Genomic DNA, 10,287 nt, shown 5'->3' with positions numbered 1-10,287 from the left:
GTGGTACATTGAAGGAAGAAATCTAGGCCTGAATATTCAGAGATGCCAAGCACCATTGCCGACTCTAACCCGCTCTGCTTGTGTCAGCAGTGATAAAGTTGTTCTGAGCCCAGCTGGGAGCTGTCTTGGTCAATAACCATGGCTTGCTTGGCAAAGTGCCCTGGTAGCTGTCCTGGGGCCTTACGGGAAAAGGCCACTTGTGGGTGGAACAGCCGCTAACGCCCTCTGTAGGTTTGGTATAGCAATCCCTGGGTTTTAGCTAGCACATTTCTGCTGTGGTCTTCGTGGGTGGCCACAAGGCGGAATACTGACCGGGAGGACCATTCTGTTGCTCTCTACGTGCCCTGAGGCTGCATGTCCTGGGAAGCTTGGGGAAAGGTGGGAAGAAGAGCTTCTCCTTTACTCAGGCGTTTCTGGACCACTCACTGGAAGCTCAGTGGCACAATCAGAAACCATGCCCCTGCTGGCCGACATTAGTACTGCAGTCCGTTCTGGCCATTGGAGTGCTTCTGAGTGACCCAAATCTTGATTTCACCTGAATGGTCACAGCTTAAAGCAGATGAAACTGCTCTTGTTAAGAAGAACCCAGGTTGAGAATATGGGCAGAAAGGAAAAAAAGGGAGAGTCCAGAGCCGTATGTGTTGGGCCTGGCAGGCTGTGGGGGGCAATGGCCATGTCAGCAGCTGCCCCCAAGACAGGCAGTAGAGGACACTCTCAGGACATATCTGCTCTTTTGGAATCTGGGAATGATGCTGCACCTGTGAAGATTTGGATTCTGCAGTCACGAAAAACTGTGGGCTTTTAGGGAATAGAGTTTTTGGTTTGAGAATCCAGCTTGGGGCAGAGAGGCAATTACCTGACGCTATTCCCCACTAGCAGACAAATGAAAGGCATAGCTGAGTCCCTTCTGCTTGTGCTCAAGGAGATACATCCAGGTCGGTGTCCTGGCTATGTGACGCGGGATGTTCTGGTATCTCTCCAACCCTTAGCTATCAATAAAATGCAGAGTGGACCATCCTGAAAGAGAACTGTGAAGATGTAGAGTTCACATAGGTTGCACACCCAGCTCATATTGGATAAACAATTGCAATTGCAAGGTTAGTAGAGACCTATGTGCAGATGACTCTGGTGCAGAGGGAGCTGCCCTTGTGAAGCCTGGGTGGTTGACCAGCAATGCAGACCGCCCTGGCCTCCTCATGGCCGAGCTGGTGGGTCTGCGAAATGCTGACTGCCCCACAGTGCAACCTGCACTGACGTCCCCTCACCAATCTCTTTTAAAACTTGATGAAACCCTTATACATTCTTGGTGAGAATATAAAATGGCACAGGACTTTTGGAAAACAGTCTGAAATGCAGAAAAATATCAAATGACTAAATGACCAAGTGACCTAGCAATTCAACTCCTGGCTATATGTCCAAGAACAATTAGAATTCATGTCCACACAAAACCTGTACAATCTTGCTCATTGCAGCATTAATGATTCATAATAGCCCAAAGGTGGCAACAACTCAAATATCTCAGTTAATAAGATAGATTTTTAAAAAGTGATGTATTCCAAGGCCCTCCCTGGTGGCACAGCGGGTTAAAGCACAGCACTGAGAATCTAAAGCCGCTTCCGCATGAGTTCAATTCCTGCCTGCCCCAGAGATGACCACATGGCGAGGCAGACCTCTCCTGACCCGCCAACTGCTCCCCTCAGCAGTGTACTTCGTCGATCTGCCTGTTCTGTTCCCCACTCTGTCTCTGGTGAATCCTCTCACCCTCCGCATCTCTGGCCTGTACCCCAGTTCTATATGAATAAATAAATAAATCTTAAAAAAAAAGTGATGTATTCCTGCAATAGAACACTACTTAGCCATAAAAAGAAATACTGATATCTGCTGCAACATAGGTGAATCTTGAAAATATTATGCTAAGTAAGTCAGACACCAAAGGGTGATTTTATATGATTCTATTTATATGTAAAGTTCACAATAGCCAAATCCATAGAGACAGATGGTAGATTAGTGGCTGCCAGAGCCTGGGAATGGGGAATGACTATTAGTGGGTACAGGGTTAATTTGGAAGTGATGCAAATGTTTTAGAATTAGGTGGTGGTAGTGGTTGCATAACTGTGAATATACTTAAAAACTACTGAATTTTGTGGCGCATGGATTACATGACAATACAAATAGTAAAATTGCTACCGAAATAAAAGACTGCTTAGCATGCCAGCTGGAGTGTGCTCAGACTGTGGACGACCAAATGAGAAGGGCAGTGCAGGGAGTGGCGCTCTGTGAGCCTCGCCTATAAATCAGAGTAAGGAGCCTCCCTCCCTCTCTCAGCTTTGCCCAGTGCAGAAGGGACTGCAACAGCCACAGGCCATTTGGAAGACCTGAGAGGGCCTCCAGGCATGCAGGGACGGGGCGTGGACCACAGGGCGCCCACCTGCCAGCGTAGGCCCAGCCACCACGGCAGGCAGCCCACAGGAAGAAGGCACAGCTCGTGAACACGCCTTGCCTTGGTCTTAAGACTTACAAGGCTCATGTTTTCCAAACCAGAAATGAAGACTGATAATTATGGTTTGTCCTGAGAGGGATGGTAGGGCACAGCATTTTAAGTTGGGACTGTCTCCAAAATTCTGGCTTCAAGGGTCCAATTTTCCAGGATGAGTCATCTCACTTTGCCCCTTGAAACAGACACGTTTACCAAGAACTTAGACTCTCTGGGGAGTCACAGGCAAACATGTTTTATTGTTGTTGGTGTTTTCCCTAAAATTCAGGTTTCCCAGTGAAAAGTGTTTAATCAGAACTTATTTCTGGCCTAGAACCAATATAACATGCTGCTCACGTTGAAAGGGGAGTCTGTGACCTTTTCCATAACAGGGTACAGAATCTACTTTAAAAAACACTGTCTGGTGCCCTCCCTGGTGGTGCAACAGGTTAAAGCGCAGCACTACGAAGCTGTCCACAGCTGCTGCAGCATGAGTTCGATCCCCCCCAGCCAGCGAGCTGAACCACATGGCGTGGCAGACCTCTCCTGTCCCACCACTGCTCCCCTCAGCAGTGCATTTCAGTAGATCTGCCTGTTCTGCTCCCCACTCTGTCTCTGGATCCTCTCACTCCCTACACCTCTTGCCTGTACTCCAGTTCTTGTATGCATAAATAAATCTTTTAAAAAACCAAACAAACATAAAACACTGTTCAGCTCATTTCCTGAAGCCTCTTGGAATCTGACAGGAAGTTCAGAAACACTGAGAGGTTCCCTTTACTTCCCCCAAACCCATGACAACCATCCCCTGCAGCAGAGTGGTCATGAGGCAGCTCATTGAGGAAGAGCTGTCCTGTGTTCTCTAAAATATTCTGGTCGTTTCCTTTGAGGGAGTAGCTTAACCTGCTGGGACACCTTTTTCCGACACTGGAATAGGACCCCAGAGGACTCAGTATTCCTCTCACCGCAAGATCTGCATCTTCTGTCATCGCAGACCAAGCCACAGCCATCTCCTAGTTGGATTAATCTGGTTTATCTAATAGCCACCTAACTGGTCTCTCAACTGTCTATTCCTATTCCCTGCCTCCCTGAAGTCTATGCTCAAGTAAGCAGAGAGATGCTTTTAAACATCAATCAAATTACATCACTCCTCAAATTTCTGTAATGGCTCCCATAGCACTTGGTAAAAGCCAAAGCCCTCACAACAGCCCAAAGGCCCTATATGACGTGCACCTCCCCCTGTCCCTCACCATGACCACCTCAGAAGCATATGTCCCCAATCTCCCCCATACAGATACAGATAATCACCCGCTCACCCTCCACCCCCACCCCCACCGAGTTATCTCCTCCTGCGTCACCATCCAGCCCCTCACCTTTGCCTTTGGGCTTCCTACTAGAAGGTTCTTCCCTACTTCCATTCACCTCACCATGGGATGCTTTCAGGACCACCCTATTTAAAGTAGCTCTCCTGGATCCTCCCTGGTAGCAAATGGGTTTAAAGCACAGCACTATGAAGCTATCCTCAGACACTGCAGCACAAGGGACACGCATGATGCAGCAGACCTCTCCCTCAGCAGCATACTTTGTCAATCTGCCTGTTCTGCTCCCCACTCTGTCTCTGGTGAAGCCTCTCACTCCTCACACCTCTGGCCTGTACCCCAGTTTTTGTATGCATAAATAAATCTTAAAAAAAATAAAGTGGCTCTCTTCACCCTTCATAATCCCTGACCTTGTTCATTTTTCTCAAAAATATACTTCACCGTTAATACATCTTGTGTGCATATAGAAGACATACTTGTACATTTACACACATACATGTTTGGCTATCATCCCTGTAGATATAAACAAAGATCAACCATATGAGAATAGCCAAGGCTATTTATTCAGTGCAGGGAGGGAGTCACCTTTACCTGAATTTTAACAGGCACTCAAAGGCAGGCAGAGGCTTGGGAAAGCTTTCCAGTGGAGAAAAGGGACAGGTACAGGTGGGCCCCGATTGGAAGCTGTTGGCCTGAGAGCTGTAGGTTGGTGATCTGGAGGGGGCACCCTATGGTATATATTTAACTTTTTCTGGTTGGTCTCAAGTTGGAAGCAGGAGTAAAAATTAGGGAAGCTGTCGATTATTAATGAAATCCTGGCCATTTGGGGCTAATTGTTACACAGGCTATTGTTCATCTTCCCAGACTGTGATGAGAGATAGAAATCTGGCTTCCTGTAAGTATGATTTAGAGCAGGCTGGCTTCCTGGGCTGTTTATCATAGATAAGGTGATTGGTTTCCTAGGCAGGTTGCTGCAAGTTGTGGGCCGAAGCTCTATTTTCACATATAGTCTGGCCAGCATCCATTCGTATTTTCAATCTCTCCTCCCCCCCATCCACAGTCACGTGTCACTGACAAGGGGATGCATCCTAAGAAATGCATTGTTAGGTCATGTTGTTGTGTAAACACCATTTGCACAAAATCAGATGGTGTAACCTACTCCTCACACAGGCTACATGGTATAGCCTATTGGGACCACTGTCACACAGGGGTCCAGCCAGACCAAAATGTCCTTGAGAGACACATGACTGTAAATGCTAAGAACTTGGTTTTATTCGCCACTGTCCCCCCTGAGCCTAGTACCTAGTAGCACTCAGTATGTTTTTTGTCTTGATAATGTCTTGACCTAGTTGGAAAGTCACAACTGTGACTCTACTACATGACCTGGGTAGAAAACCAACTACAAGCTTGCTTAATTCAGTCCAATTCTGCAAGTGTGTTGAGTGCCTGCTACACACCCAGGAAGCTCTGCAGCAGGCTGTGCTTACTCACTCCCAGTGACGCCAGTATTGACAGAAAATGAACGGAAGACCTAAATTCTGATTGTTTTAACCTTTGTTCAAAATTCCTCTTCTGTTCTCTTTCTCCCTCTCTGACTCGTCTCTTCCATGTGCCGGGGTCCTGGTGTGCTTTCAGTGACTGCTCTGCCCACCTTTACTTCCTCCAACCCTCACTACCTTTGAAGCCTATATGGTTCTTCTCATTCAGTGGTTGGTTGTTTTTTCATAAGCCAGTTACCTTCTCAGTTGGATTATAGGTTAAGAGCCACATCTTGCTCTAACACAGGTGGTGACTAGCCCGGTCTCCAAGACCTGAGCCACCTCCATCCCAACCCCCTTTCCTATGTTTGACCTTTTCCCTGATCTCCAAGTGGAAGGTCTCACTGGCTTCAGCTTCCTTGCATCTTCAACACACAGAAGTCACGCCAAGCTCACAGTGGCCACTGGAGCTGAATGAGCAGCTTTCTGAACTGACCATCCAAGGTTGGGACACCTACTGGAGCATCTCAACTGTTTTGGGACAGGGACTTCCCACTGAGTTAATAAAACATGTTTAAGTGGGTCCTCCCTGGTGGCACAAAGGGTGGTGCTCCCCTTTCTGTCTCTGGTGAATCTCTCACTGCCCCTGTACCCCAAATCTGTATGCATAAGTAAATCTTTAAAAACAACATGCTTAGGCCCTCCCTGGTGGCACAATGGGTTCAAGGGCAACACTGCAAGTGAGGCACAGCCACAGCCGCTTCAGTGCGAGTTCGATCCCACACGCCACAGCAGACCTCTCCTGTCTCCCCCGCTGCCCCCCTCAGCAGTGTGCTTCATCAATCTGCCTGTTCTGCTCCCCACTGTGTCTCTGGTGAATCCTCTCACTGCATCTGCACCCCAGATCGGTATGAATAAACAAATCTTTAAAAAAGAAGAAAAGTAAGCTAATAAAAAATTAAAAAATAATAATAATAAACATGTTTAAGTGGTTCTGAATTACCTGTTCTTACAGAAAGGAGATTTTAGACTTGGATTAATTGACCTCTCAACAGTCACTTGAGGAAGCAAGAGAAACATCTGCCAGGATAGAACTGAAAGTAGAACTTCTGGGAATGGCACATCAGTTGGAGCACATGGAATGCAAGCTCCTCAAGGACAGGGGTTTGGAGTTGCTGCGTTTACTAAAGAGGCAACAGCCTCACACAGCAAATGCTCTACAGTACTCATGGAATGAATGGAGGTATAAACACATACTTTCCCTTTCGAATAAAAACACCAAGTTCCAATGAAGATTATTTTCATTATCCATTTATTCTGTTGCTTTAGTTTTCTCAGTCACCACAACACATAAAAAGGCAAGTGACAGAACTATAAACTTGCAGGTGTCCTTGTGCAGTTTCTGCTCACGAGACACACCCGCCCCTGACACAAGCAGCGCAGATGCTGACCCTGCTTAAGCACAGTGGGAAGCCGGCCTTCAGAACTCACCGCGTGGCTTTCAATCGCTCAACAATTAGGCATCCCTTCCTGTCCTAATGGCCTTCGTGTCTTACTCAGAACCGGGCAAGTAAACGTTGGTTGTAATAGGGGCATAGGTGTTTAAAGCCTGGGGAGAGACGTGTGAGAAAACTTGTACAAGATTTATCGTGGTTCTTGGCTTCCAACTTAGCAAATGTGAGACCTCAGACTCAATCAACCAAACCTGCAGGGGAGTGGGGTGAGGGAGGGCAGGGTCCTGCTGCTCAGGCCAGACCTGACCCCATGTCTTGGGTTCCTCGGGACTCACATCTTGAGGCTTGGAAGACAAGTAGTTCCTCTGCCATCGCCAGGGAAGAAACAGCTCTTCACACAGACTCCACCTTCAGGAAGTCCCTCCCTGTGCCTAACTTAAATCTCTCTGGCCTTGAAGCGCCATCCCCCTTGCCCTGCCATCGCAGTAGACGAGAGAACAGCTGCTCGGTGCCCTCCTTTTAATCATCCTTAATGGGCTCATAAACAGCTATTAGGTCCCCCCTTCAGCCTTCTCTGGGCCTCATTGTACTTGCATTGAGGCCGAGCGCTTCTGGGGAAGGCATTTTACTGGGGGTTCCACAGACTCCTGGAGTCTTAAATGGGTAATCAGCCACTTCACCCACTTTAACCTCCACAAATGAACAGCTCTGCCTACTTTTGCAAAATTTAAAGCTATTCAAGGGAGTTCCCTGGCAACCAACCCTTATTAATAAATCACGCCTGATCAAGGCCAGGACAGGGCATTTTTAAAATGTTTCTTTTGTTGAGAAGTCACACATATGCACACAATAAACCAGCAGCTGTTCTCTCTGAAGTTCTGGATTTGCAGGATGGATTCTGCCTGCCTCCCACAGGTCACTGTGGGCTCAGGATGTCCTCATCTGGCTCCCCAACTGGGGAGGGGTGCTGCTCTGGTAGACTCTCTTCTGGTGGTTTTTTTGTAGTTGTTGGGTCACAGCAGCTGGGGAGCAGGACACAGAGCTGAAGTCAAGCTTGCTTAGTCTCCACTGGGCACACTCTGAAACGTTCCACTTCCGTTTCATCATGGTATCCTTTACTTTCAGCTTGTGGCTCACACCCACAGGGGAATCCCAGTCATATGGGTGAATAGAGCTTCCCTTTGTGTCTCTACTGAGCCCTGTGGTTGCTTTCAACCACAGGAAGGCAGGCCAGGGAGGTTAATGTTGCTTTAGCTTTGAGGAATAAAGAGTGATTTCATTTCAAGAGAAATTTTAATCAGGATGACTAAAATTAAAGGGACTGTAATACGAAGAGTTGATATAAAGTATCAGAACACGACATTATTGCCAGTGCCGGTGGAAGCGTACATTGGCATTACCAACTTTGGAATTCTCAACAGACTCCAGCAATGGCTTGGGCAATTCCACTCCTAGGAATATGCTCAGAAGAAACAAGTGTTTATGCTCATCCCAAGACACCCACAAGTTCATGGTGCTGTAGCTTGCTGTAACAAAAAATGTGACGAAGCCACTGAAGGGTAGAGTGAATAAATAAACAGTCGTATATATTTTTACAATGGAAGAAGACACACAGGAGACATTGGCCTACTGATCTACAGTACAGCAGATAGGACACTGAGCAGGAGAAGCCAGACCACAGCACATGTAAGTGGAACCATGAGATTTGGGAAAAGGCCAAGTTCATCTCTGCTGAGGATCAGAACAGTTATTGTCTGTGGGAGGAGTCTATGTTACCATAGACTATTTTAGGCCCATACACTTTATTGAATAGGTGGTACAACAATAAAAAGTAATTTAAAGAAAGTACCTACTGTTTTCTTCCAGATGAACAACTCATTCATCCCTTGTTTCATGGCTCTGCTTCTTTTGAAAAAGATTGAGGCGACTTACCAAAGGTATGCAGTGTTGAACTTTACAAGAATTCTAGCTGCTGCTGAACTGAAGGTAGGAAAATAAGATGAACCCACATGCAAATCTAATCCTTTACATTTACATGCACTTCCGCAAGGTGAACTGAATGGGGAGCTTCCTACCAGCCAATGTAAAGAAGAAACACAGGGCCAGGGCCAGTGGATCAGAAGCACAGAGACCCTAAGAGACCTAATTTCTTGTGTCATTTCAGAAAAAGGCAAATGTGTGATCAACCTCTTTCTGTTTGTTTCAAAGTCTGTCAAACATCCCACTTGAGATCCAGGTCCCCAAGGCCCTTCAGCCCACAGTTTTGACCCTTCCGGTTTCCTCACCCCAGTCCCTTACAGAGTTAAGGTGGAGGCAGCACTGATTGAATGCAAAGCCTCCTCCCCTGTGCTGCACTGAAGGCTAGCAACAAGATACCACCACTTACTGTCCTCTGTGTGGCCTGGGGCAGGCCCTGCTTGGGAGGGCTGCATTTCAGTTCCTTGGGATTCCCGGCTTGTCATCCTGGTTCCCAAAGCCTGGGCCTGCATCTGCAGCCTGTGTTCTGTGGCTCAGCACACCTCCTTCCTGGCCAGTGCTCCACGGTAGCCAGGTCCCTTCCCCAGGGACAGCTTCACTTGGAGCAGCTCGTTGGGGACTGGACGCTTTCCATTTTGGCATCTGGGTTAATGGATCTTTCCACTTCCTGACTCCGGTTTTTGAGTTGAATACATAGAGTGCCCCAGTAACTAAGGAAAGAGATATGGAATGCCTATATACATGAAAGAATTCAGTCGATTCTTCCCTCCCATCTCCTCCCACCCTGTTTTATCCTTCTCCCTCCCACCTCCCAGGAAGATGAAGCAGCCAGGTGAGACTCACGGAGGTAGCAAACAGGATTTGGAAGAACAACGTCTTCACCAGTCTGCCTTTTTCGAGAGCTCTAAGCTCCTCCAAAGCAGCAAATGTCACACTTCTCTGGATAGAAAGGCTTGGGGCCTCCAGGCCTCCTCAAGCATAAGAGAACAAGGCCAAGGCCCTCCCTGGTGGCGCAAGGGGTTAAAGCACAGCCACTGCAGCACCATCTGGATCCCAGGCCAGAGGGTGACCCGCATGGCTGGCAGACTCCCCTGACCTGCCCGCTGCTCCCCTCAGCAGTGCATTTCAGTAGATCTGCCTATTCTGCTCCTCACTCTGTCTCTGGTGAGTCCTCACTCCCGGCATCTCTGGCCTGTACCCCAGTTCTTATATGCATAAATAAATCTTTTTTTTTTGTAAAAAAAGATGACAAGGCCATGTCTATCTTGAACTCCATACGAGCTTTGGATACATTAGGTTCCATTTCTAAGTCACCCATTACTTTCTGACTTGTTTTTTAAGATTTATTTATTTATGCTTATAGAACTGGGTACAGGCTAGAGGTGTGGTGGGTGAGAGGACTCACCAGAGACAGAGAGGGGAGCAGAACAGTAAGATTAACAAAGTACATTGCTAAGGGACCCCCAAATCTCTGTTAGAAAAAGGAATTCACCAAGTAAGGGGGACAATTTTATTTTTATTTACGTTCGGTTAGCAGAGATTTGTCGACACAGACGTACAAATCTGGCCCCAGCTGAGATGATGCAAGC

At 47.3% G+C, this 10,287-nt stretch overlaps 1 protein-coding gene across 6 annotated transcripts in view; it reads right to left on the bottom strand.

Annotated features, from left to right (window-relative positions):
• Positions 1-6,579: 6,579 nt before the first annotated feature.
• Positions 6,580-10,287, bottom strand: part of CDHR3 (cadherin-related family member 3) — a 125,817-nt gene continuing 122,109 nt past the window's right edge. For all 6 annotated transcript variants that reach the window (XM_012721041.1, XM_012721040.1, XM_012721043.1 and 3 more), the window contains one exon: positions 6,580-9,408. In XM_012721041.1, the coding sequence (XP_012576495.1) occupies positions 9,155-9,408 (254 nt within the window). In that variant the 3' untranslated portion in view covers positions 6,580-9,154. The remainder of the gene's footprint in view (positions 9,409-10,287) is intronic.

Source organism: Condylura cristata, unplaced genomic scaffold (assembly GCF_000260355.1).
Source record: "Condylura cristata isolate star-nosed mole 26May11 unplaced genomic scaffold, ConCri1.0 scaffold00005, whole genome shotgun sequence".
Lineage (NCBI taxonomy): Eukaryota > Metazoa > Chordata > Mammalia > Eulipotyphla > Talpidae > Condylura > Condylura cristata.
This window is presented reverse-complemented; position numbering and strand designations above follow the sequence as displayed.